General features: G+C 39.9%; 4 protein-coding genes across 5 annotated transcripts in view; all 4 read right to left on the bottom strand.

Annotated features, from left to right (window-relative positions):
* Window positions 1-4,631, bottom strand: part of arhgdia (Rho GDP dissociation inhibitor (GDI) alpha) — a 14,739-nt gene extending 10,108 nt beyond the window's left edge. Inside the window, exon 1 of the mRNA XM_032538219.1 lies at window positions 4,492-4,631. The gene's annotated coding sequence lies outside the window, so the exon portion shown is untranslated. The remainder of the gene's footprint in view (window positions 1-4,491) is intronic.
* Window positions 4,632-6,271: 1,640 nt separating this feature from the next.
* On the bottom strand, window positions 6,272-9,317 carry alyref (Aly/REF export factor). Its single transcript, XM_032538218.1, has 6 exons — window positions 8,957-9,317; window positions 7,404-7,562; window positions 7,147-7,294; window positions 6,923-6,986; window positions 6,653-6,845; window positions 6,272-6,572 (listed from the first exon to the last, which is right to left on the bottom strand). The coding sequence occupies exons 1-6, from the start codon at window positions 9,194-9,196 to the stop codon at window positions 6,558-6,560; spliced, it is 819 nt and encodes a 272-aa protein (XP_032394109.1). The 5' UTR covers window positions 9,197-9,317; the 3' UTR covers window positions 6,272-6,557.
* A 601-nt stretch (window positions 9,318-9,918) lies between these two features.
* On the bottom strand, window positions 9,919-13,492 carry mcrip1 (MAPK regulated corepressor interacting protein 1). 2 transcript variants are annotated; one of them, XM_032538220.1, is made up of 5 exons: window positions 13,358-13,492; window positions 12,587-12,681; window positions 12,227-12,345; window positions 10,767-10,871; window positions 9,919-10,675 (listed from the first exon to the last, which is right to left on the bottom strand). In XM_032538220.1, the coding sequence occupies exons 2-5, from the start codon at window positions 12,592-12,594 to the stop codon at window positions 10,611-10,613; spliced, it is 297 nt and encodes a 98-aa protein (XP_032394111.1). In that variant the 5' UTR covers window positions 12,595-12,681; window positions 13,358-13,492; the 3' UTR covers window positions 9,919-10,610. The 2 variants fall into 2 exon arrangements, with proteins under 2 accessions (XP_032394111.1, XP_032394112.1); XM_032538221.1 differs by having other exon boundaries at window positions 12,587-12,627; window positions 13,358-13,466.
* A 990-nt stretch (window positions 13,493-14,482) lies between these two features.
* Window positions 14,483-17,076, bottom strand: ppp1r27a (protein phosphatase 1, regulatory subunit 27a). The gene is made up of 3 exons (XM_032538084.1): window positions 16,287-17,076; window positions 15,944-16,094; window positions 14,483-15,258 (listed from the first exon to the last, which is right to left on the bottom strand). Exons 1-3 carry the CDS (start codon window positions 16,729-16,731, stop codon window positions 15,138-15,140), a joined length of 717 nt encoding a protein of 238 aa, XP_032393975.1. The 5' UTR covers window positions 16,732-17,076; the 3' UTR covers window positions 14,483-15,137.
* Window positions 17,077-27,817: the final 10,741 nt, after the last annotated feature.

The raw sequence follows: 27,817 nt of genomic DNA, 5'->3' as shown, positions 1-27,817 counted from the left end.
ATATATATATATATATATATAAATAAAATCTCAAGTATTGTCCTGTTATTATTATAGAAAATATATGATATCCTATTGAGGACAGAATGGGTAACGGGGACAAAGTAACTTGGATGATCAGAACCATAAGAACCAAAATTAATGCAGAAAACAATACTCATGGTCAAAACTTTATGAAGCCGTTTTAAATGGAATTTTAGGAGTTACAAACATTGTGTTGATTCAAGCTGCATATTGGTCCTTTTTACAGTGTAGCTACAGTATATCATTGCTTGGTGTGAATTACCCAGTGCAGCTTCCCTGCAGTCTTTCCCTGTCAACAACATAGTTACCATCATAAGCAGTAGCAAATGAGGAAGAAAATTGTTAATAAGTTGGTAATGCAATGTCTGCACCCAGCCGCATCACTCATAGATGCCATCTTAACCAAGTATGAAATTGTTGAATCAACTAACGAAAGGTCCATGCACTGCGTAAAATGGATTTGTTTATTGACATCACAACCCTCATAATGATGCAAATGTCTGATAATGATGATGTCTTTCTAGCTAACTCTGCTGGATAACAATGCGTGTATGGCTAACTGGCTACTCACTAATTTGAGAAGAAAAGGCCCTGTCATTTTCAGCCTGCTAGGAGACAACACACAGGTCATGAGACCATGAAAACAAATAGTGGACATGTCACTGAACCTCTTCACCTCGGTCAACTAGGAGGATAATCGCTTTGCTTGACAGGGCTAAGCAGAGCAGTTTTACAAACACATCAGGCTTGGCAGCAGTAGAAGGCTTCAGATTAGGCCAGTTCCTTAGCAACAAGGCTGAGCTATGAGATTATATAAAGTGGGGTTGCGGCTAATGAGGCATTCAGGGACAGAAAAGTGTTTGGAGCCGTCACCGGTGACACATCAAAAGGATTCTCTTTGACAAGAGTCATTGGTGTCATCAAACGTTACTGAAGGTAAATCAATCAATGAGCTCAATGAGGAATAGGGAAACATGTGATTGTCAATTTTGTCAAACTAGAGTTTAGGTAAAAAAAAACAACTAAAGATCTCCATCTTCATGTATAATTGTCAGACATTAGAAAAACCTCAAACCTAAAAAGGAGCGTTGCAGTTTTGCATTTACCTCAGAGACAGCAAGAGGATACAAATGCTGTTTCACTAAAAGTAAGTTAAAATTGGCAGCTTTTGTGAAGTGACCTTTAGCTCTTGGCTTCACCTCCCTATTGAAGATATCACTCAGATATGACTGCTTTGATCTCGGTTTAGTCTCTTTCATGAAACACCCCGTCTGCCAGAGACCTTTGCATCGGTCCCCCCAATGTCCCTTTTATCCACACTTTAGTGTATTCTATAATGATGCTTTCATAAAAGCTGATAAAGTAGGGCGCCTGGGTAGCTTACCTGGTAGAGCAGGCGCCCATATATAGAGGTTTACTCCTCGACGCAGCGGTCGCAGGTTAGACTCCGCACTGCGGTTCTCTGCTGCGTATCATTTCTCCTCTGTCTCCCCTTTTATGTCTTCAGCTGTCCTGTATGAATAAAAAGCCTAAAAATGCCCAAAAATATAATCTAAAAAAATAAATAAAAAGCTGATAAAGTATAGGTGAAACACTCACAGAATAATTGATAGAAATCAACAATCTGGTCCCACCTAGATACCACTAAGCCTTTTTACTTGATATAGTGACTAAGTAACAGCAAAAGCGTTTTAGTTCAAGCAAGGTTGCTTTGCATGTCAGACGGCCACCCGACCTTGTTATCTGACATGAAAAAGACTGCAAACTTCCCTTTTCAGGCCAAATGACTCATATCCGACTGCATGCTAAACCACAGAGTGCCAATCTGAAGCACAACTCATCTTCTTAACACTCCACATGTAGTGCTAACCCCACCTAATGATGTTTTGAAGAGGCTATTAAGATATTAATGCAAAAAGCACTGGCTAGATGTTGTGTCAGTAGAGAAAATCCTACTGGGTCTGACTAAGTTGAGGCTGTAGTGCAGTAAAACACAGCCAAGCTTTGAGGAAGTGTTACACCAAGAGCTTCTGGCAGAGCTGATGCAACGCAGAGGAAACCAACCAACAGAAACAGAGAAGGGGGTCGGAATGGAATAAAGAAAATTAGAGAAGGAATAGCATAGAAAACTCATTAAGAGCTTAGCATTATTAATTGGGAATCTGTAAAAAAGATACAAGATTACAACCGGTTGAGCTAAAAACAAAAGAATCACAATTTTTTAAACAGCCAAAGGCATTATCACCTTTTGATTTGTTTGTTTGACTTCAGACATCCTTACGTCTTCTTAGTTTATTTACTTGAAGAGATTTTGTTTCTTATGTATTTAGTTAGGCTTTCATTTTGTTCACATCTATTGTTTCGCACAGTTTGTATAAATAAAGTAATATTTATGTCATTTATGTGTTGGCAGCTCATTGTTAAAACAATCGTGAGAAAATCGTATTGTGATTTTAAAGATCAAATCACGAGTTGAGTGTATTGTTACATCCCTATTTGTAGGATAGCTAAGGCAGAAATGGTATATTAGTAAAGAAGACCAATCGGATCACAAAGAAAAGGAGCCACAGATTTTAGTGGCTGTGAGAAAAAAAAAAAAAAACACAACCATATACCAGGAAGAACCAGAACAAATAGGAAGCTTTAAAAATAGCCGATGAGAAATCCCTGCGTGCAGCAGCAGGAAGCTGCCAGTGAATGGGACGGCCAAGGTGCCAGCGGAAAGGTCAGGGCTTATTCCCAGGATGGGGTCTGCCTCCCTGGACAACAGCCTCGATGGGGGTGACACACTCTTCACAATGATGAATTACAAGTGCATGATGGTTCCCTTCAAGGATGGCAACAACCTGGTATTACAGGCGGTATGAACATGCCATTTTTACAAACCAAATGCCCAAAATGTTGATGTTATAACTAAAATAATGTGTGGCCTTTATAAACACTACCAACATTTCCCAGCATTGAAGCCCATCCTTTCTGAGAGGATGTGCTTCTGAAGGCTGCTGTTGAGGCTGAGGGACACCATGTTCTGCCTGAGAAAGAGAGGCTGATCATTACTAGCTCACACGGGTCGGGGGGGGGGGGGGGGGGGGGTGGCTGGCTAGCATCCCTGAACCAATTCCCCTGTGACACTGAGTTGAAATAGAAGAAGCCACATACATAATTTGTCACTAACATTGCATAGAAAAAAATGCATTTGAAACTAACTGTATTGGTCCCCAAAATACTTGAATGATACCCGTCTATTTGAATTAATCGAATAGACGAACCAAATAAACTGTTGCATCAATGAAGCGTGTAACCATCAGATAGAGTAGCTGGTCGCTTATGAACCATAGACAGGATGTACACATCTTCACTTTTTATTTGAGATTTAATAGTGCTTGCTGCACTCATTACTGAGCTGCTTGAGCTTGCATGAAACTGATATACTAATGCCAGGGAAATACATAAAATAATAAAAATGCTACATGCTTATTACTCTTTAATGGTTTTATTCTTCCTCCTTGGGCCTACACAAGACTAACCAGGTCAAAGCAGAGAAACAGAAACTGCCAACTGAGACATCCGGCCCCTGCTGCAAGGCTGCAAAATTCTCAGGTTGAGAAATGAAATGAAAAGGCCACGACAGAAATGTGTTCTGAAAGTTATCCAAGTCCTAGAAGGAAGAGAGAAAAATTCCTCTAGGCAATTTATTACACAAACATATAGGAAGGAAAGGGAGGATTCACGGTTCGCTTGATCTCTTTGAGAAATCAATTGAGAAATGACACTTAAGCACATCTGATCTCAGCAGATGTAATATATGTGCACTTGACTATGAAAGCATTTAAAAAGCCAAAATGGGGGCAGGTTTAAGGTGTGAGCCCTCCAGGCCGATTCAAGTTAAAAGTTCCAGGAAGTGGGAGAAAATGTTGCTCATGTGTCACACGACCGTCGAGCCACGCACGCATTTTAAAGTAAATTAAATTAGTCCTCTGAATAAACGTTGGTCTCCTATGAAATGCATCCACTCATAGGCGAGGTTTGAACAATTAAAGGCGAAAGAAGATTGTTACCTAACGGCCAACACTGGCAGCTCAGATCAGGCTCAACACCCGGAAACGAACAACCAACCAATGACTGATTCTACAGTCCTCAATAACTTACACCGTTCATGACTAAGCAATAAATTAAAGGATTGGGAGTTGATACTCGAATACTAGGACTACAATAAGGTGCATTTAGATTAAAAAGTCAGAGTCCTGACTGCAGGAAGTTGCTCTTCTGTAAACAAATCCCTCCTTAAAAAAAATACGTTCATGCACGTTAACGTTAAGTTGCTAATACTTCCTTCTCAAATGCCGAAGAACTTGGTGACTAACTTACTACACCAAGGAACCTCAGAGATGTATGTTGTTTGGAAACATATCCACTGGGCTAAACGAGTTCTTAGAAGAGTTAAGCAAGTGTTTCGTAAACTCTTACCGTTATACCGCCGTAGGTTGGGACAGTCGCTTGTGAATGGTGGTGGTGGTGAGAGTGAAATGAAGAGGCGGAGGAAAATCTGAGCCAACGGCCGCTAACAGGCGAGACAACGTCCGATGTACTGCCTTCAAAATAAAAGCATTTTCTTTAGAATTTCCATTTTGTTAGTTTATAGAGGAACATTGTACTTTTTCCAACATTCATCTAGATTTCCATCTATGTATGGTAACTGGTTACTTTAATGATTAAGATAGGTAATCATCCCTTAAAATTACAACAACTAAATAGTTTCCCTAAGGTAATCAATAAAGTATTCTGATTCTGAAATATTAGGCATCGCTAAAGTACAATGGAGGGGTTAACATGAGCTTCATCTTGATCAACTGCCAAATTTAAATGCTGCTAATGGAACAATATTAAGAAAATATATTTACCACACTTTGAAAGTGGGAATTCAGCAAAAGTACAACTTACTTTTTTATACTTTTAAGTAATAGGTATATTTAATTATGTAGCCAACTATACAACTGTAAAAATGTAAAAGCAGAACTTTGGATTGTAACAGAATATTTTTACATTGTGGTATTACTACTTTTACTAAAGTACAGCATCTGAATCTTCCAGTTATTTTATCCACCCAACCGTAACACCACTATGTGAATGTTGTGCGGACAGTCATAAAAGTGCATAAATACAATTGATGTTTTCCAAGAACAAAAAGAAAATGGCTATTTGCTTCAATCGTGAAATCCTAACCGGAAACAGTATTTGGTAACAATTTAAACATGTTGGTCTTTAGACATGCTTCCGGGAAATTTGCGCTAAAGACACGCTTGGGCATGTGCTGCATACTCACTAACAAATAAATTACACTTTGTTCACTTCAACCGTTCTCTTAATACATCCGTGACTTCAACCTCAATTTCGACTCACTCCTTAAGCTGACAACCCCCTTGCAACTGCAGAAGGTCTTTACCCACCGGGCCTAAGTACATACTACGTGATTCAGTTCATTTCATAGGCGTGGCATTTCAAAAACCGGTTGGCTCAAACACTTTGACATGACTGTTGACCGTATATGGTTGATGTCTCTTTATATACAGTCTGCTGTTAGGATACAGAGCAGGATGACATCTAGTGGCTTTTATGTGGCAGTGCATTAATGCAGTGAATCATGAATTGTGGGTTACAACGGTTTGTGAAGTTTGCCTTCCAGCTTAGTGATATGAACTGACAAATATTTTAATATTTAGCATTAATTTAACAATCCCAGTCTGTCAAACAGCTTTAGGTACAGACTAGGTGACAATCTAGAGGTGCATGTGTTTAAATGATAGTGATTTCATTAGTATTGGGTGTCTTAGGGAAAAAGCCAAGTGGTTTTAGTAAAATCTTCCAAGTGTGTAACATGTTGGACACATTACAGAAACCCTAAAAATGATTACAAGGATCAAAACCCCATCAGGTAAATGCACCTCCTTCACATTGAAATGCTATGTAAAAATCTAAAGGTTTTGATCTTAAATGATTCTATGGCTTTTTTCAATAAACAGACATCAATCCAGCTGCCATGCAAGGTAATACTAATGACAGTCAATTGATTTCAACCAACACACAATCTAAATTCGAGGGTCTGCCGGTTTTATACTTAGACACATTGTATTAATAAGCATGTGGAAAATCACCCCATTTTAGTTTGGCACAATCGGTAGGGACCCTTTCTCAGCATTCAAAGAAAAAACAAAAACAGGATAGACAAGCAGACACAACAGAGACAGTATTTGGTTAATATTCACTGTAGGTTTTATTACAAGTGTTAACTACAGGGTAGAGAAAATTGGGAAAACCCAATACACAACACAACCTACAGCCAAAACCATTTTTCATCAGAAAAAAAAACCCAAAACAAGTACTGGTAAAAAACAGAGCATTTAAAAGAAGAGGTTGGAACAATAATTTCAATCACATCAGAAGACAACCATGTGTAAAATATTCTGCACATCTGTCACAACCACCCTTCTGTGCAGACAGGAAGGGACAACAACCCAGAGGAACTGTATTTGTTTTTAGCTGGTGTCCATCTGAGAGAAAAAAAAAGTATTGAAATTAGACATCTGCAAAAATGCAAAGCTACAGGTAATGCATTGACACAGCAACCTACCCTGGCATTGTAGGCATCTAACTGGGCGTCGAGTTCTTCTGCCGACAGCTGCTGCTTGCTACCACTACCCCCGCGGCCACCCCGACCCCTTCCACCGGCACCGCCTGCACCACGTCCTCCGCGGCCTCTCTGCATGCCTCTGAAGCCACCCCCACGATTTCGGTTCATGCCTCCTCCACCACCTCTGTTCAGACTGACAAGATCACCCATCACACAGTGTCCACAATGTGCATCAAGCTGCATGAAACAAAAAAAATGAACCAAACTTACCCCTGCATAGGTCGCCTCTGTGTGTCAATCTGTGATGTAACAAGCTGTATGTTCATAGGACGCCCTAAAAATAGACATTATGAACTTCACAACTTGGCAGGGCAGTAGTGGTGAAACAGTCAAGTAATTTTCCAGACAGATAATTAATGTTCTTATATTAAAGTTTAAAAATACAAATGCAAAGCAAGCGGACATGATACATATGAATTAAGTGTGAGACATACCATCAAGTGGGATGCCATTGTATTGTTTCATGGCCTTAAGAGCATCTGCCCTTCTTTCAAAGTGGACATCTGCAGTTCCCAGGCTCCTCCCTGATCGGTCGTAGTGAACTGCAGCTTTTTTTAGAGTACCAAATTCAGCAAAAAGTTCCTGAGAAAAAAAAGGGAGACTTGAGTAGCCAGTCCATTGCCTTACCCAGTTTAACACATGGAATATGATCCCACACAAAAACAAACTGGTAAGGTAAAAATCCACATACCTGAATGTCTGCATCTGACACCCCAAAGTCGAGATTGGAGACAAGGAGCTTCCCTCCAGTTTCCACACCAGCTCCTCCGCCACCTCCGACAGGGCCACTGAAGCCACTGAAGCCGTTGTCAAACATGTCATGCTGCCACTTATCTGGAAGCTGTTTAGGCTGCAACAGATGAAAGAGAACGCACCTGCTGACTTCAGGATCCCCTTGCCTCTGTCAATCACAGAGTCCACACGGCTGGGTGTTGGGGTAAGCAGGGGCTCCACTTCCAACAGGGCCAGGGTGCTCAGTTCCCCCAAGAGGATCCCCAAATGTTCCCTGCCCACCCCATCACTACAAGCAAGTGAATCAGTTCAGACAGAGGACATACAATCTTAACAACAAAGGTGTTTTGTAGATAGCTTATACACAATGTATACAATAAAAATATGGGTATAGCATAGCATTTGCTGAGATTATGCATTTATTCAATTACGTCAATATTGACCAATATTTATCATCCCAAAACCACCCACAATCTCTATACTAACCCCTGAACAACTTCCCCACCCCGGCTAGCTACCAACTTCGCCCATTGTTCTCTTGCCATCTGCGCCTCCACCAAAGACTCTCCAGATATGATCCTCGGGTACACAGGGGTCGCCATCTGAAGCAGTGTTGCCTCCAGCGTTGCACCGTGTTTTCTTGGCCAGCCCAAAAGTTCTTTACCAAGCCACGAAACGGGCTTTCATGAAGGGGTTAGTGTCCATAAGATGAGGGTGGATGGATCGTAAAAACAACTACAAGGGCCCGCTACCCCCTCTATGTGAGCGTGGCTTATCTGAGCGTCCATTTTGCGACCACGCCATTTTGATTGGGGCTTTGTTGAGCTTGTCTAAATACTCATTCACACCTAAGGAGTGACTGCTTGTCTTATGTGAACATTACCAGGGGGTTGAAGTCCACTGATCCATCCACAAGTAACAGCCACACTGGTTGAAAAGCCAAACAAGCCTTGTTGTGGAACCGCCAGACACTCGAACAAAAGGCCGCCTGGTCGCTGCACCGGGACAGACAAAAACTATGCTCCAAAGTGGTGAAAAAAATCATTTGCGGGTGAATTTTCTCGATGAAGCAGTTTCCTCTCACCATCATTTTGACACTTTGGGTGGAAAGGTGTTACCGACCGTGGACTACTAGCTTTAATTTAAGGTGCCGGATTCAAAATGGCGCTGCAGAGGCCTTCACCATCCAACCTTTTTCTCGTTAGCCAATATGGCTAACACATTCGCTCTCTCCAAAAGGCCTCCTCTTGGAAAAAGATGTAACACATATGGGTTGTGGGAGAAGGAACACACTATGTATACAACTTCCATTAATGCTTAACCGCAAACCATAGAGCTCTCCCCCGGGGGAAACTCCGCGGTTATAGCGAACATTTGATTCGCTTGACTAGTAAGAGTGCTAGAGCATTAGCTAGCAAGCATACTGGAGAATAGAAGGTTGTTAACCAGGCATTTTCAGGTTTGCCGTAGGTTTTTTTCCTTTTTCTGCCCATTCCTCTAATTTTCTCATACCCTGCTGTAAGGCGTTGGTCTGCCTCTAGCGCGGCTCAGATTCTGTCGGCTCCTCATGGGGCCGGATGCGCCGCGGCCTGCAAATCCTCCGCCGCTGACTCCAAGACGCCCAGGGCCTCCTCCTCCTCGGCCTCCGCCTGAGCCTCCGCGGCCTCGACCTCTTCCACCACGGCCTCCACCTCTCTGCTGCCTGTTCTGCTTGATAATGTCGTCTAGAGACATATCCATTTTATCGGCCATTATGCTGCCCCAATAATACTAAACTGTCAACGAATATATATAAAAAAATACACCCTAGACTCGATTGCTTCCTCTCCTTGTCCCTTCAGTTGCTACGACGAGTAAACATAATAAGCCAACCTCCGCTGTATATAGACAAGCTGGTTCGATACGTACTGCACGTAAACACAACGTCATCACGTAAAACGCGTGACGTAGACACAAATGCCATTCTTTTGTAATACTGTTAATACAAAATGTACTGCGTAATAATCAACATGAATTACTGGATAATGTTCCTCAATAACTCATATTTATAGTCTTTTTTCACAGATTCTAATCAGAGTTAAAACATTTTGTTGATTGATTAGTCAATTGGCAGAAAATCAATCTGCAATTATGTTGATAATCATGCAGTTTTACTGGTTCCAGCCTCTTCATTGTGACTTTTTGATAAATATCTAGTCAGTTAAAACAAGCTAATAATTCTAAGAAATTATTTACAATGTTCTCATAAGTTGTGGACTAAATGATTAATAACTTAACCAAGAAAATATTTGACATTGATATTTAAAAATAATTGTCCTAAAATAAGTATACCAAAGCTATAGCATAATCGTTTTTTTATTATCTGGCTTTATGAAATTCCCTCCAGTGTAAGATTATGGGTAAACTTCACTTGGGTTAGTTAGTGGTTATGGTTTACATGGTCAATATTCATGTCAGATAAATACAAGCAGGAGTACTGTAAAAGTCTTTTATTCAACATTTTGTTTCAAGGCTTAGGGGAGGGAGGGTTAACCAAGGGCAGCATACTGTGGGAGGTCTCTACTTAGTAAAGTCCATTTGAGGGCAAGAAAATTTATAATAAAAATGTTGGCCTTCTACATTGCATTTGGCTTCCAAAACTTGCCCATAAAGTAAAACGTATATCCAATGTGACCATTCCATTACTTTTACAATTTACCGATCAAGCTAGCTTCCAAAAAATAAAATAGAAGTCAGCCCTTTCGCATATCCCCCCAAAGTCATTAAAGTAGCAGTAGTAAAGAAAACAAGGTTTGTATTTAAGACTGCAGTCTTTTGTGTCCTGTGGAGAGTGTCAACAGTTTTTTGTACCTCAGCATCAGATGTCAGCAAATGTTGGTGAAAGTTTGCATCAGTCCCATCCACACAATGTAAATATGAAGATTTTGTGACTTAAAAAAACATGAACCAAGAGACGAGAAAATTTGTCCCAGTATCCTGGTTCTTTTCTTCGCAGTCAGTTGTAGAGGGTAAAGGAGGAGACGGGGGTTGCTATGGTCCAGAGTTGAGAAATGAGATTGGCATTCTGTGCTATAGACTGGCCAACAGGGCTGACTTTCTGGCTGATGGAGGAAAAGTTCTCGAGGATAATGGGTGGAAAGTAACGACTGGACCATCATAAGAAAGACTAGGACTTCTTGGAGTCCTGTGTGTTGCGCTTCTTAAGGTCGCTCAGGTCCACTGGTGTGAAAGCTGTAAGAGCAGACAGAAACAAGTTGTTAAATGGCTTATGCTTGATTAATTTTGATCTTATATATAAGATAAAATCCACTTCACTACTTACAATGTAGGTTAGGATTTGGGTTCTTCTCCACATACTCTTGTGGTCCACGGTCATTACGTTCACTATTTTGTGTTGATCTGATGTCTCGGAGCACACATTGCCAGGCTGTGAAAGAATGAAGACAACAATGCTTTTTTTTTTCTTCTTTTTTTTTTACATTTAATTGGTAATGACATAAGAAGACAGACTGAAGGTAAATTAGAAGTCCAACTTAATGAAAGGGAGACATATGTAGTTTAAGTGCCCAAGGTCACTGTATCTGAGACAGTGTGCTGGCATTTTGTAATTGGCAAACTCATTATTTAGCCCTTTTTAAAGTTCTCTATTTCGTTTATCTTGTGCATGTGCACAGGGACATACATACAAGCGTGCACACACTGGTGGTGCGGTACATAGTCAAGCTAATGGTTTCCCATTATAACAATGATCTACAGGTGGCAGTAACATGCCAAGATACAAATCGGTTTTTTTAGGAAGGAAAAGCAGTTGTCATGTCTGTTAGACCTCAAGGATACACAAAACATTGTAATAACACAATGACAATAGTGAGACAATTTGGTGAGTGGAATCTACACGATAAAAGTGTGGTTCCCCCTGTGTTCAGTGTTTAGAATGAGAGACTGTTGTTTAGTGTGGCCTCTTGCATTGTGGAGAGGAAAAGCTGACAGACAGGTGAAAATGTTCTATTGGCATTTACAAATCCAGTCCTCACATTCACCTGGGAACATAACCTGTTTTTTTTGCTCTATACGCTGTTTTGAAAGACATATTGTAAGCAGTGTAATTCTAGATTTAAGTGATATGAGCTGAATGAGTTGATTTACATGAATCTATGTCTAACTGGAGAGACAAAGAGATTCTGGAACCTGTCGGCCGCCACCAAAATCATCAGACAAATTCAATGACCCCAAGGGACTGGGTTGCTTATGACCAAATTATGAACAGCTCTGTGATGCAGTGTAATCCACATTATATCCTGTCTACTGCAATCTCTACTCGGCACCACCTCTTGTCTAAATCAAACAGAATATTTCCAGTATGGGAGAGCGCATCTGACAGTCAATCACCTGTTGTGTGCCACGCTGTAATTGGTTTACTTTTGAGTTTTAACTAAAGAAATTGTTTTATATCAATACACTACTCCTGTAGTGATAACACACGAGAATACAAGTCACCTGCAATAAACCTATCATTAATCACCCACTTTAATCAAGTTGGAAAGCATGTGCAGAATAAAAGAAAGGACTTTAAGTATTACAAGCATAACATTTTAAAAACGGGCCAAATTTCACTTTCCTCTTGCTGTTTTTGCTAATGTCAATAGCATACATGAAATAAACTTGGGTCAAAGTTGTTGTCGGACTCTCAGTCAATTCGTTCTGAAAGGTCTATTATTATAAAATAAATAATAAAATGCTTTCATCAATTTGTAAGAAATAAATGTTAGAAAGCGTACTTACTATCATGTATAAAGCGCACATTTTCCTCATGTGCTGGGGTGAAAAGCTCCCCACTGTTAGTAGGGGATCGGGGGCTTGAAGTCCGCTTGTAACTATTCACCATCCTGGGAGCAGATGAGCTTCACAAACATGAAAACAGCAAAAATAGGAGCATAAATAAACATTCATTTTGTTTGTCTTTTTTTTTTTTTTTTAATAATTTTTTACGCTATACTAAACTTAAACAAAATAGTGTTCTGTGTCTCAAGCCCAAAGCAGTACAAAATTAAAATGATGTTTGATAACATTTTAATGAACACTTAATACCTAATCTATTTGTACTTGTGCATTGGCACTGAAGTGCCCCAACTTGTTACAGACCTGGTCATTCTGTTTGCAGTCTGTACTCGCTCCTCGCTCCTCTGTGGTGAGTGGATTTGAAGAATAAAAAAGGTTCAGAAGTCCTCAGCTGAATTCTAACAATAAACAACAGAGGAAAGTATAGCATCTCCATAACTAACTATTAGAAACAGTGAAGTGGTAACTTTGTGGTTAGCCCACAGAGCCACATTTGATAGCAAACGATACGTACTAGTCACTAACATTACACTATTTCTTTAGAAGAGTTGTGGTAAGTCAAGTAACATCAGTAACAATATGAAGGTTGTTAACTCATCGTTTCTAACGTTAACTCATTTCTATAGAGCTATGGTACGCTGTGCTTCTAGAAACCTGATCTGATATTGACGTTAGCAAGCCAAGGGGCTTTGTTTACGTTTTTACATTAGTAGCTTCAGTAGTGCTAGCAGCAGGCTATAGAGACCGACCCGGTGTGTTGGCCGCTGGTCAAATTCTCATGAACAAGTCTATTTATTACCCCTAAAATCATTTTTGCTTAGTGGAATTCTTTTCCCTCTATAGCTTTGTCCTGGACAGCTTACTATAGATTTGCTGACACAATAATTTTTGCTAACTTTAGCTAGCTAGCTAACTGGCTGGACGATTTACATTGTCTTGTCGTAGCTTAGCTTCAATCAGCTAATATTTTGCTGGCGTTACTGGTCCCAAATATGTATTAGAAAGACGATTAACGCAGTAATAACATTTTCAAGATGTACAGTAAAAGACATACTGTTAAGATATCTAACAAACCTTTTTATAACCCTTCCTTTCGGTTTCTTTATTCAGAGACTCGTACGCCGTTAGACCTGGCTAAAACGTTGCCAATGCCAACCAATCATTTCCGGGAAAAGCTTGGAAAAGACACGGAAGTGCTTTATATTTCTTTATTTATTTTTGTGCATACATACCATATGCACATATATATATATATATATATATATATATATATATATATATATATATATATATATATATATATATGTACACACACACACAATATATACTTATGTTACTGTTACCTATGTTATTGTGTAGTTCTTTTTTAAACATTGTAAAGAATATAGAGTGGGGTCTAGATCTGTCTATATGGAAAGTGTCCTGCCATGATTTGGTACTAAAAATAAAACGTAGGCTAATTGAATTGTAGGCCTACCTGAGATTTTCTGTTCAACATTTAAGTTTAATGGCAAAAAGTATGAAAATGTTATCAAAACAATCCCACAATTTATAATTGTGATGTCTTATAACTTATATCAAAGTCATATAAAGTTGCATTTTACTAAACTTGTGGTGAATAGACATGGTCTCACTAAGCTAAAATTGGCCAATTTTGTTTTCCTAAAACGCTAAAATCTCTGTCTTCTTTGATAAAAATACAACATACGGTAGGCTAGCTTTTTTTGTGTCATTGTTGCTACTGTGTTTTGATTTTACATTCATGTCAGGATGCCATACCAGAAGAATCAGGATGTATTTTTGTAAGTTATTTATCATTAAAAAAGGAAAGACAGCAGCAAAACTAAAGTTAAGTAAAGCAAGACTCAAGTTAAGGGCAGTTAATCTCATAGGAAAGTAACAATGCTTGACCCACAGAGGATGGCTGAAAAGCTCCAGCATGAAGACATGGTGTGTTCTCTCTTGTAATACACTTTCATTTATTCTTACACAGACCACACAACAGCAACTCAGTCATATTTATAAAAGGTTTCTTTATTTATGAAAATGTACAAAAGTTATTAATTAGGAAAAAATTATAAGACTTTCATTGCTGACATTAGTATTTCTACTACAGAACACAAAAGCAATACATCAGGGGGAAATGCTGCAGCAGTAAAAGAGCTTACACAGCATAAACTTCATGTCCAAAAAAAAAACTTTAAATTAAATCATCAATTAAGTATCATTTATTTATTTGGCTGATCCTCTTTCTGCCCAGCAGTGAGAATACATAACTTTATGTCTGTAAAACACAAAGATCTTGGCTCAAATTCTGTGTTGTAAATTGTAAATAAAAAGTGACTGCTAAACACTTACACAATTGGTAGAATACTTAAACCAAAATGCTCAAGAGGATGTTCCTTTAGAAATGAATAGGTATTCAGACTTGGACCATAGTGAGACATTGCTGGTATTGTACAACTGTACATGATCTGAGAGTGAAGACAGATGTTCGCAGATGAACATTTGTTGGACAGACACTGGCTGTATGACAAATACACAAATGCGCAAAACAAAGTAAAATGAAGTAAAAGTAAAAACTCACATAACCACCAGAAACAGAAATGCAGCCTAATGGAGTATTGCTTTGAGGCTGAAAATTAACAAAAAAAATAACTTTTCAAACTAACAAACAGAATCACCATTTTGCTTTGCAGGATCAGTGACGTGGCCCTAACTCTGGCTGTGTTCTTCTTACAAGTTTGGTTGGTATTGCACTATTTAATACTGTTAAATATGTTTTTCTTTCTTTTCCAAGTGACTTCTGAGCATGTGTTGCTGTGGTCTCACTTTGGATCCATTTGGTGCCCAATCACACACAGCCAGTCTCAAACAGTTTGGCCAGCTCTTTGCACCCGGGGTCGATGAGGTCTGCGGGCTTCTCTCCGTTCTCGTTCTCTGCCTCTGTGCTGGCTCCCATCAACAGCAGATAACTAAGTGGAGAATGAAGCAGAACCTTGATAAACAGAGGTTCTCATACATGAGAACAAAAGAAAAACATGTAATATTTTATTATTGCTGCAACTGATCGTCTTCAATGGTTGGGATTTTTTATTGTTTCACTATCTTGACTCAAAGACCACTGAATCACTGGTCAAAATTCAGTGGTATCATTGAAACTCTTTGTATTGAGAATGAGTGCCATCATTTCTTCTTGTGGATATAAGTTAACACAAAACATTCCCACTTATATTTTAACATTTTAAATTCCCTCCTATCCAATGATGTCCCTCTCTTTTAATCCCTAGGTTTACTCAATTCTGAATACCATGTTTTGTGCATTGGGATAAATTAAAGGTATGTCATTGTTTTATGTGTGTTTTTAATTGCCTATTGTCAATGTTCAGAGCCAAACTACCAGCATCATATCCAGATACACTTTCTGTCAGTAAGGACTTTGTGATAAGGTGACCTTTTAGGGGTTATTTAAAGCATGCACATTTCATAGAAAAAGTGTAAAATTTTCTTTCGGTTCAATATTGAAATTACTGACCTATGTTTTATTTTTTTGAGAAATCAGCAGCAGATTATGAAGTCTTTCATGTTTTATTCTGTGCAACCAGTGTGCTGAAAAAGGAAGTGTGATGATTGGTCAAAAGAAAAAGGGTAAAAGGTCACCTGGCAATTTCCGGATAGCCGTCACTGCAGGCCATGTGAAGTGGCGTCCAGCCATCTTCATCTCTCTGATGAACATCAGCACCGTATTTCACCAGCAACTTAACCACCTCCAGGTTTCCTGTTAGCACGGCTTCATGTAGTGCTGCCATACCTGCACACAAGACTACGTCAGGTCCTCTGCAGCCGTGCTGCCTTGCACGGCCATGCAGTCAGTTCAAATCAGTGATTGACATTTAAACAGTTTTTGAAGCCTTGATCCTTATAGGCTAGCATTATTTCTAATGTCAATTGAAATTTTCAAAATTGCTTCTTGACAAAAAAAGTCAATGCTGTGGAGACTTACCTGAGTGGAAGAGTGTATCCACACGAACCTTCCTCGCTCTCATGAACCGACCAATTTGCTCCATATCTCCTCGTCTCACAATATCCTGGAAGATGATGTCATTGGGGAAGTGCACAGTTCTCTTTGCAGGTGTGACGGGTATTACAGGTGCAGGGTTTTCCTTTTTTTCTTGTGTGCGGCGTGAAGAACTGTACCGTGACTCTTTGCTGTAGGAGGGGATGTAAGTTGATGCAGCCTTGTAAGTGGACGTGTACTGTGATGGGGTGTAATGCGTCGTGCTGTACTGTGTCGGGGTGTACTTTGTTGGAGAGGTATATGCGGAGGTGTAGTGTGGTGTAGTCGGTGTGTAATGTGAGGGAGTGTAATAGGTAGGCGTGTTGTATGTTGGTGTGTACTGTGAACTGCGCGTGTACGTTGACACTGGTACATGGTAGTTGTACTTCATCCCTGCGGTGGTTGCGGCTCTGCCTCCCCCTATGCTGTCAGCCCAGGAGGAGGGAAGGGGGAAATCCAAGAGAATACACCAATCCAATAATAGAGCAGTATCCTTTGCTCTGTGTCCTTTGTGTCCTCTCCTCGCTCACTTCTTATCCCTTTAGTTCCCAACTGGAGTATCTCCTGCTGTTACTGCAAAATACTTCTCAAATCCTTTGCTTTACTATGATCCAATCAACTTCTTCTAGCTTATGTGGTCCTCCTTTTTCACTTTCTGTAAATGTCTTCCAGTTCAATTTAAAATGATCTTTTGCACAGTGTGTTTGCTGTTGCACAGAATCATTTTCTGGTGGGGCAAGTGGGAGAGGACCCATATATACCCTTTGTAGGGCTATTTTAGGGCTAATATCCAGTGACTTCAGCTTAGAAATGAGTGGCACTATTCCAGCTCCTCCCACTGTTCAGTCACATGCTTTCTGACACGGCACCCACCCCTCATAAAAATATGTTGACAACCAAAATGTTCCCTTTGAGTTTTGAGACCTACATCTTCCCACGTAAACATTTTAGATCCAAATATTGACAGAAGAGGAAGATCATACCTCAAATGCACAGGAGGCTTCCAAATCATGGGTTGTTATATACATCGTCAGTGAATCACGTTTATTTGTTTCTATTAATGAGAGCTATAGTGGAGAACATATAAACAACAGCAAACAGCAATAGCACATGATTTCATTTTGGCATGTGTTGTTGATTTGTCTGCTTACGTCATCCCTCATGTGCAATATAATCTTAGTTCAGTGGTAGCTACAAACATATGATGATCTTATAGAATAATGATTAGTGCTGTAGGATTAAACTACCCGATAAATATAAAGGAGTTAAAATGAACACAATTGTGAACATTTACAGCAGTAAAATGCAACATACACATTGATGCAGCAGTAACAATTCAGAAACATTATACAGTATATAATGGTAAAACACTGACCGGGAACATTTGACTGCACAATAAATACTTTTCCTTCTCAGATACGTTTAAGTACATTTGGTTGATAATACTTAGATACTTTTGTTTAGTAAGGTTTTAAAGTACTTCTTCTTCCACTGCCTTAGTTAGACCAGTACCATTAGAAATTGATTTGAAAACCACACCCATGTTTTACTTTTAGAGTAAAGCGGAGATCTTTCAGTTTGTTTCTCCACGTTTCTAACTGACCCGCAGGTCTGTTATCCTGTGACTCCTGCACATGCTCGCCCTTTGATTCATAACCAGATACGCTAACAAAAATCACCCACTGTGGAGGTGGTGTGTGGGACTAACTGTGGGGGCAAAGCCACTAAATGTAACCTCTCCCTTCAAATGCCGCTGAAGTCAACGCTATTTACAACACTGAACTTTGTCTTTCAAAGTAAGATTGGCACACATAGAGCAAAAATGTTGCATTTCTCATAAACAGTAATCCGATTTTCCTGTTACAATTTTACTAATCAAATTGTAAAATAACACGTTTCAAGCAGCACGTGAGAATGGTGCTGTAATGTTGTGCTGGTGGCACCAGCTGCCCCTGGACCGACTTCTACGACGGGCAGAGTTGGCTATAACTGGTTCACAAAACCTTTGGAAGAAGTCTTGAGCATTTCACAGATGCTGCCAATGTAACAGAAAGAAATAGCGTAGCTGCCATCCTCAGGTTAGTGTTTCTCACCACAACTCCAAGACATGACCTGCTCCAGAACCTGATCTCCTCTGTTGTAATTTGCAGCTATTCTAATGCGTTGCTGCATTTTTTACATACTTTACTATTCAGTGTCACTTTAAGGTTATCTGCTCACCCATCTTCACCTTCATAACTGTCAAAGAGTACAACAGTTGAAAACCTGAAAATAACTTTGTTTCAGAATTGAGCACATGCACTGTAGGACCGTTTTGTGGTAAATTTTCAGTTTTGTTTATTACACAACCAGAAGAGGGAGATCACATAACACAGATTATCCCAGCAGGAAATGATCAATGCACTTCTGTTATGATAACAGTTGACCCCAGCTCTAAATGCCAACACAAATTATTTTTCATCACCTCCCCGCACTACTGGTCTCTAAACAGTGGGGGCAGAGGCTTACAACTAATGTCTACAAATTGAAGTGAGACTATTTGAATGTTCACAGCTCCAGGGAGAGACTGTTAGAAGCAGCCATCAGGTTCCAAAGTCTCTCATTTAGCATTAAGTTCTGGGGATTCTCCCTCCAGCTTCCCTTCACTCTTCTCAAAGAAACATCCTCAGCAGAAAAAAAGGAGAGCCACAGCATGTGAAAAACAAAAATGTTTTTGTTTGTTACAGTGTCAGGGGGAGAGAGAGAGAGAGAGAGGGAGGGAGAGAGAGAGAGTTCTCACACATTTCAGCTTCTTTCCATACACAGTCCCAGACTGCCTTGCATGTTATGATCTGTCAAATTACCAAGAAGTCAGAGTTGAAAAGATTAAGGTGTATGGAATGTTGCCAAAGACAATGTTAGCAACAGCAAACATTGCCAGGAAAGGGACAATGTCACACATCTGCGTGGTGTCATCAGCTATCCTACCTCCCTCAATGTGACTTTTTAGGGTGAGGGGTCACAATCCTAGGTTCTCTATCTTATATTAGTAGTTACCCTGGAACTCATTTAGTTCTAAATATCTCCTAAAATAAATATCCAAAGCAGTTTAACTATGTTGCGAAGCTATCTTTACTGCGAGGACTAAAGTTCTCTCTACATCATCTGTTGACCTAAAATACAGACCTGTGTGTTCCTCTGATAGGGATCCACTAATTTCTGAGTATCGATACATGGTAGTCAAAACAAAGTCTCATGTTGGATCACATTTTGGGCACATGAATGGTTTTTCGATGCATGCACTCCCTAAATAGCAGTTCCTTGTACGACTTGCCGAAAACAGGATGTGCATCATGTGAATTTTTCTCTGACCTTACACATATTTTGCCCTTTATTTTGACAATATCAATTTAAAGAATGCAATTAATAATTGAAACATTACAACGATTTTGACAAAAAACATGTCAAGAAAATAAATAACCTGTGGCACTCTGCTCTATCACAAGCGTTAATAACATTAAACTTTAAACCATGTCAGCTTGTTTGTCTGTGTGCCTCTGTGCTGGTCGAGCTGCTGCTACTAGGGTTCTCTTTCACATGCACATTCCCAGGCTGCCTATCAATGATGCATTCCACTCATAAATGATGACACAACATAACCTACATAATACCTTAGCCACGAATGATAAACAATATCCCAATCTATGATTCTGGCCCTGATATTATTTCTCCATGCTCCATGATATTATAAACACACAAAATCTAGTTGACAATCTAGACCAGATTGTCACCAGTAATCTTTTTGTATCACTTTACGACAGTGTGACACTATATTGTACAGCTAGGTATTCAGGGACACACAGTTCAGGACACATAAAGCTGAAGCCAAAAGAATGACAATTTTAATAGTGATCGGTCACAGAGGCTTATCACTTGGGCTATACATGTTACAAAAAAGTCAGCTCTTCATTCCTTAACACCCAACTGACTTGCGTGATGCAGGTAGTAGGCAGGTTGGTGACTACATTGCCTAAAAATAAGAGTGTCCTGTCCTGTTATGAATGCAGGCTGTCAACCTCACAAACTTTGTTGTCTAAAAAGGTCAGTGTAACACATGTCATGTGTTTGAATGATCCAAATTTATGCACAAACAAACCGTAGCTTCACAGCTTTGTTAGGACTCTAAGCAGGAATTTTAGAAGCTAGGCAGGTGTCTAGAAAACGCTGACCTGCCAAAACACCGCATGTTCTCAGAAACCACCCTGCTGACCCAGGCACACACAGTCCCAAGGGTGATGTAGAAAAAAAAAGTTCTCTCCGGTTCATTTCAGTGGGTTGTTCAGATGAGTTTTATTCACTGCTCAGAGGAGACAGAAGCTCACTAGAAGCTGTAGGATTCTCTCTGACCAGAATGAGTGTTCCGGTTAGGGTTTTTATACAAGGTTACAGGAAGCAACAGTATAACAAAAGCTGAGAAGAAATTAAGTCACAAAACTATCTGAGTAGATTTGCTTAGACCCAATACCGTCTACTCAAACTATTGAAAAACTGTCCTTTGTTTAGTAGTAGTGTTTGTTTAGTAGTAGTGTTTTTTTACACTACAGGAGCCAGCTTGGGCTCTTAACAAAAGGTCTCACTAACGGTGACCAAAGTAAAATGCTTTGTTTTTGGAGCTAGACAAAAGGCAGAGAGACTTAATAACCCCAGAGACACTAAAAGTTTGCTGATCTTAAAAATAATAGGTACTTAGTCAGTGAACAGAAAAGATTATATCAGTATAAAATAAGACTAAAACTGTTCATTTTCTTCTACAGTGACAACAGGAGTAGTGATACATTTCTCAAGTGTCCGTATAAACACCTGGATAGCTAGATGGTAAACAGTGTAAAGATTTGTTTCTGTCCGGACCTCTTAAGGCCCAACGGGAGGTTTTCACTCGGGCTTAAAAGGATCTGGTTATGGCGTGAGCAGTGGGCTGAGAAAAAAAAGAATTGGAATCTAAATCAGGAACGAGTCTGTTGTTCAGGGAGAAAGAGGGGTGACCATGATGCCTGCAGCTGTTGAGATGCTTACATCTTGGGGAAATTTAAACCGTGATATTCAGTCTCGAAAGTTAAAACCTAGAATAGGTATTTGCTGGGCATCACAATAATTGGATTTGTAGTAGAATAGCTTGTATCTGTCTACTGCTTATCCAGCTTATTCCCAGCCCTCATGGACGAAAGGGAAATCAATATTGAATGTATGCAGCTGGTGCATTACATCCTTAATTGCATCCCCCTTTCATTTAGTATAAATAGAGCAGTCAGCATACTCAGATGAGGTAACATCCATGTAACTTATATAGCTTTACTTCCATGCAACTGATACAACAGCAATTAAATTAAAACATTATGGATAGACAGAATGTAATGTTTGAGCACAAAATGGCTACAGAAGTATCACTGCATTTGATTTGACATCAATAAGGCTTTGCATAAAGAAGCATTGCTTTTTAATGTGGCCAGGGTGGGAAACTATTAACATAATGGAAACCAGGGAAAAGCCACTCTGAAGTTAGTTTTAAATTTTGCTTTGTCATTTAAATGAAACAGCAGCACTCCAGTGCTTTTTTATTAAGCATTGTGAGGGACCAAGCAGGTAAGCAAGAGGAGTGACAAGGGAAGTTCAAAAGAAAGGGTTTTTATTTCCCAAAAATCATTCAACATGAAGATAAAGTTTTGGGCTTGTAAAAGAGGTCAAATAAACAGATGCTCTGAACATAAGAGACTCAGAAAATACATCTGACCTACTACAAAAGCAACAAAGGGGAGACTAACAATAACACTACTGCATAAACTACAACAGCAAAACCTACCTAAAACTTATTCTAAAAGAATAGTACTTTTACTTAACCTCAACTCAACAAAAATACTCAATACAAATCTAAACCCCAAAATATCTAAGGAGAGAATAAAGCTAAACGTTTGCAACAAATGTATGTGTATGAAAAGTATATAAACTAATCCTGAGGAAAAAAACAGCGTAAACTAAGGAAAATTATAAGTGCATGAGGTTACCGCTCTTAAACTGGTTATGTGGACACCACAAGGATCATGGTCCCAGTGGATCCTTGTGTGCATGTGGACTACAAGATTGGTTGGCGTGAGGTGAATTCATAAAAAGGATGGGTCCCTAACAAAGAGCCAAGCGAGCACATTACACAAGCCAACCAAAAGTAAATTGAGCCGTTTGCTGTTGAAAAAGAGCCCAACTGCCATCTGGTCCTAAAATACATGGCATGGTCCTCGTGGTTCCCATGCCTCCAGACTCTAAAGTTGCCAGGACCCCCCCCCCCCCAAATCATGAGCAAATAGTTTCCATGGGAATTGCTCCATACTCATTACGCTAGAGAGCAGCTAGACATGTTTGTGCGTTCACCATTCTACGGACTTATGTACATGAGCTCAAATAAAACTCAATACCTCTTTTCAATTCTTTTGGGTATTAGGTAAAATGTAAGCATTTACATAGTTTGAAAACATTAATCAATTTCATAGCTATCATTTAGACCTAAACAATAACAAGTGGAGACCACTGGGAGTGTAAATGTGTTTGCTGTTCCAAGAAAAATATACAACTGCTTGGGCCACGCCTATAAAGTTGGCATACGAAAGGGCAGAGCGTTAGAACCCATGCCACTGAGTCTGGACTGTACATACAGTATGTCCTTATAAACACTTTACAGTCTAATATTTTCCAGTGACCCACATGAACCAGAATTACTGTAAAAGACTTCCAGTGCAGCTATGTCTAAATAGTCAATCGAGAAGGTTAAACATTTTATGGACTGTTTAGAATAGTTATTTGTAAGCCATTAGCGGGCAAGCTGTTGCGTTGAGAAGCGCCACTGCTGACATTGACCAAGCATGGAGAACGCTGCCCTGCAAAGAGGTAAAGGCAGTTAACAGGCGCAGCAGCTGTCCGGGACCCAGTGATTTCGAAAGGGCTCAGACTTAGCACAGAGGGGAGTGGGAGTAGCACCAAGGCTGGCAGACTGCTTGTGTGAGGATAGAGTTACCTTAGCTGAAGCCTGCATTCATGGAAAAGGAGTTCATGGGTTAAAAGTTGTGCATTCGGTGCCTAATGTGTTGATGCTCAATTGCACAATGTGTGTGTGTGTGTGTGTGTGTGTGTGTGTGTGTGTGTGTGTGTGTGTGTTTGGTGAAGAAGCGGATGTGAATTTTCACTGCTGCTGTGTGCTCTGAAGAGGCTGCACAAGGTTATGATGAATTAATGTCCTGGATGGATCTGTGAGAGCTTATGCAATTAAACATGCAGTACATCGAACAGGTGTATTTACTAAATCCAACCTTTACTAAGCAGGACAATGGAGTATCACTCATTCACCCAAAGACATGCCTGAGCTTCCTTTAGCCTTGACAAAGCACAATGACATGTGGCTGCTTTTCAATGACAAGAATACAAAATATACTGTATGTACTGTTATATAACAGATTTGAATAATAGATTACTTATCACTGAGGTAATAGATGACCTTGGTGTAATTCTGGACTCCACCCTCTCGTTCCATGCTCACATCAAATCCATCACCAAATCAGCCTTTTTTCTTCTTAAAAACAATTACAGACTCTTGCTATCACACTCTCTCTCTCATGGCAGATTCCCTCATTCATCTTTTCATGACCTCTCGTTTAGACTACTGCAATGGAGTCGTGTCTGGGGTCCCCGGCAAAACCCCAGACAGGCGTCAGTATGTCCAAAACTCTGCCATCAGGGTCCTCACCCACACCAAGACCAGGCAGCACATCACCCTAAACCATCATCCACCTTCACTGGCTCCCAAGTAAGTCCCGCATCACATAGAATCCTTCTCTTCACCTTCAAATCCCTCCATGCCCTGGCCCCACAGTACCTCTCCGACCTCCTCCATCCATACACCCCACCCCGAAACCTCCGGTCCTCAAGTGCCCTTGGGTTTAATGAAAGGTGCCATATCAATAAAAGTTATTGTATAAAATAAAGATACACCCCAAGTTATGCCAAGTTCAAGGCTTTACTTATTTGATTTTTACTACCACTATTTTCCCACCAGGAAATTGCTGTGTCAAATATATTATATAAACACCCATAACTTGCCTAAATAATTACTGTTCTTGAGTAATATCTATTTAATAGGTTTTAGACAGACACTAACCTAGACAGTGCACTATTGCAAGCACTCATTCCTAACGTCCCTGCACGACTCTTTAATGAGCCTCCTATAGTGGTATGTAGGAAGACAAATGAGTCATGAAATGCCATCCTTTTGATAAATAACTCCATGGATTTCCAATAAATTTTTATCACAAGTTAGCTGGAAGGCTTGACATTGACTTGAAGGCATAGTTTGCATAATGTATCAACCAGTTCACAGTTTAAAGCAAGTATTCTCTAACACATTGGGAAAATTAGAAACAATAATTACCAGTTTGACCGTTCCTCATATATACTACCCATTATACTATTAATAAATATAATTAAAATTTAAGAATTAAAAATTCCTGTAATAAAACATTGAATTAAACACTTCTTCATTCATTCATTCATTCATTCATTCATTCATTCATTCATTCATATGAATTATAAAGGAAAGTTAAAAGTAACATTACATTTCGAAATAAATGGAACTGACTCAGTTTAAAAAATGGTTTTCAGCAGGTTGCAGTTCTGCAGAAACAAAAAACATGGTTACAGCATGTCGGGACATACATTTGTAAAGGACATTGATATGGACTAGACAGATTTGGACAACTAAAACAACAACACAGTTACATAAGGACAAAGACATTTATACAAGACATCAGCTGGGCTGGACAAATAAGGACAGTGCAAACAAGGCTTCGACAAATAGATCAGCAATTAATGTGTGCAAGTGTAACTGTTAAGGAAATGTTAAGATTTCTGACCAAAGTGCTTTTTATACGGAGGAACTGGAATAAGTGCCTGTGAGACCGAACTAGTAAGGCATCCTGGTCTCATGTGTGTCAGCAAGTGCTGGTAAGGTGGTATTTTGAATCTGAAAATAAAATGCAATTGCACAGCTGTTTATAAAGTTTTTATAAGTCAAAGCCTTAGAACGTGCAAGTGCAATGCCATGGTAAGACCACTTTGGAAGGTTACTGTGGATCTTGAGAGCTCGATGGTATGGTCGTGCTATTGGTTCAGTAATTTCCTTCGTGGTAAGAGACCAAATAGGAACACAGTAGGACATAGTTGAAAACACAACTTGTTTGTCTTCATCATTTGATATTTTCTGTCTTTACGGTTATTAGGAAACTATGGAATTCAGAAGTAATGCTGCACAACTTAAGTTGAGTTATATGGGTTGACAAATCACTTGATGCAGATAAAGATAGATTTGCATGTCTTTGCTTTAGGTGGTGCCATCACAAACTGTCCTGTAAAGGTAATATTCTTCCTGAACACCACCCTACATACAATGATGTGGAATCTACTGCTGCTATTACAACTACTGCAACTGCACCTTGATTACAAGAATATATTGATACAAGAGTAGTAGTATAGCATATGTGAACAACATAGTGTATGAAAGAAATATACAGAATGATTATGTAAAAAGATAAAACATTTAGGTCAGTTACATGATGGCTAAGAACATCTCTCTAAAAGTTCATCTGCAGGAGCAAGACAGATGAGGTGGACACAATGACATCACTGCTGCGTCTGAAGACCACAAACAGCACTGGCCCAATAAGGCCAAGTCAAAGACAAGATTTTACCAGAACACATTTCACAGGGGGCAATATGCTAATTTTAGCCTAGCAGTCAATGGCAGGAGTCGTGCTTCAGATACAGGAGGAGCTGGATCAGGTTACATGGCGGAGACACAAACAGCGGACGTGGGGTAATAAAGAGGGGACGGAGGACTCTGCTAGGCTTGTAAGAGCAATCCCTCTTACCATATGTACTGTATGTACAGAACCAAGCCCCTTTCCTCAGTCACCACACATTTGGCAAAGATCGTTGCAGCATTACTCTGGGGGTGGGTGCCTCCTTGTAATAGGAACCCTAAAGGTCTGTACATGACCTCACACATCGTAGCTTTGAGAACAGTAGTAAATCCACCATCTTCCCCCCTGACAGTTACGATCTAAAGGCAGAACAGCACCATCCTTGGGCAAAGTGTTTGGTGTCTGAAATGAGAATGCACTCAAAGCACTCTCTACTTCCCTGGCAGTCTCACACACAGTTTTGGTATTGTCTTTTGGTCAAATGCATCCAGAAATAAAACCAAAGCAAGTTCACGTTTTTTCTCTGCCCACAGAGTTATTATCTAATCCCAACTATTTTTTTAAACTCTGATAATGTAAGTTATTTATGTTACACATTATCAGTTCCTTTTTGCGTGATCTCTGGTGCTCAGAATAGGCTGTTCCCTTCCTGTCAAGGCGGGCCTCCTGGTTAAGTAATGTGATTAATTAACCATGAGTCATCTGAGATGCGGTCCCGTCCTCAGAGAAGGGGTGAGTTTTCCTTTTGGCACCTCAGAGCTGAAGTTGTATCCATTCATAGATAGAAGAAGCCCACAGAGGCCAAGAAGTACACGGCTCATTTCGCATGTGTTTCTTTTGGGGGGGGGGGAAATGGTGCAAACCCCTGATAATATTGTACCACACCCTGGTCCCACGTATTGTGCACACATTCGTGAAGTGACTTAGCACAACTGCAGCGGTGAACAGAACTCTGAGTTGGAGGAGGAGAGATCTGCCAGCTCTGTCAACTGGAATAACACACACACACAATCATATGAACAAACTCCAGGCAAGCAGATGATGAAGGGGAAAAGTGAACTGTATATACGTTCGTCTGTGCTAAGAATGGAGTCTAAAGCGTGTGAGTCGGGGGCAGGCTGTCGGTGTTAGCTCTGGTGTCAGGTGTTACAGACTCCCACATGGATTTGATCTGTTGTGCAATGTTCCTAACAGCTTCTTGTCAAAATGTAGATCCTCATAATCCAGACTGTTGTCAGCAGTTGGCGTGAACTGAGTGAACCAGAAGAATGCCCTCCAATTCAGGTGCAGTGCAGCACCTTTGTCATTTGCTCTGCTTACCCAGTTCACCTGTTGACAGTTAAACCTTGTACTTGCAAAATGTCAGTATGTCACCTTTGACATCCACAGGCCATAAAAATAGGTCAGAGAATTTTCAGAGCTTATTTACTGTAAAATACTTAAAAATCTAGAGACCATCTTGGGATAGTCCTCACCTAAACTACATGGTTTTTCCAGTAAGTGAAAACACATCTGATAAGGACTGTTGTGTGCTACATGTGTGAGAAGGGAACTCCTGATTATTCTGACATTGTTCATGAGAAATCGGTTCTACACACCGGCAAAGTCTCATGACTGCATTTGCACAGTTGTGATGTTGTCCCGGTGACTGTACTAATGTGTGTATATACACACACACACACACACACACACACACACACACAC

Source organism: Etheostoma spectabile, chromosome 15 (assembly GCF_008692095.1).
Source record: "Etheostoma spectabile isolate EspeVRDwgs_2016 chromosome 15, UIUC_Espe_1.0, whole genome shotgun sequence".
Lineage (NCBI taxonomy): Eukaryota > Metazoa > Chordata > Actinopteri > Perciformes > Percidae > Etheostoma > Etheostoma spectabile.
This window is presented reverse-complemented; position numbering and strand designations above follow the sequence as displayed.

Bases quoted from the DNA above. Each gene is read 5' to 3' on its own strand.
- alyref (XM_032538218.1), bottom strand. From the start codon at position 9,196: ATGGCCGATAAAATGGATATGTCTCTAGACGACATTATCAAGCAGAAC. The intron at 7,295-7,403 runs GTATGTGGATTT...TTTTTTTCTCAG, and splicing joins TGTCAGATGCAGACATTCAG to GAACTTTTTGCTGAATTTGG. The intron at 6,987-7,146 runs GTATGTCTCACA...GTCTATTTTTAG, and splicing joins CAATGGCATCCCACTTGATG to GGCGTCCTATGAACATACAG.
- mcrip1 (XM_032538220.1), bottom strand. The intron at 10,872-12,226 runs GTAAGTACGCTT...ATTCTTTCACAG, and splicing joins TGTGCGCTTTATACATGATA to CCTGGCAATGTGTGCTCCGA. The intron at 10,676-10,766 runs GTAAGTAGTGAA...CTGCTCTTACAG, and splicing joins CCCAAATCCTAACCTACATT to CTTTCACACCAGTGGACCTG.
- ppp1r27a (XM_032538084.1), bottom strand. From the start codon at position 16,731: ATGAAGTACAACTACCATGTACCAGTGTCAACGTACACGCGCAGTTCA. The intron at 16,095-16,286 runs GTAAGTCTCCAC...TCTTGTGTGCAG, and splicing joins GGATACACTCTTCCACTCAG to GTATGGCAGCACTACATGAA. The intron at 15,259-15,943 runs GTGACCTTTTAC...TTCTCCACTTAG, and splicing joins GGCTATCCGGAAATTGCCAG to TTATCTGCTGTTGATGGGAG.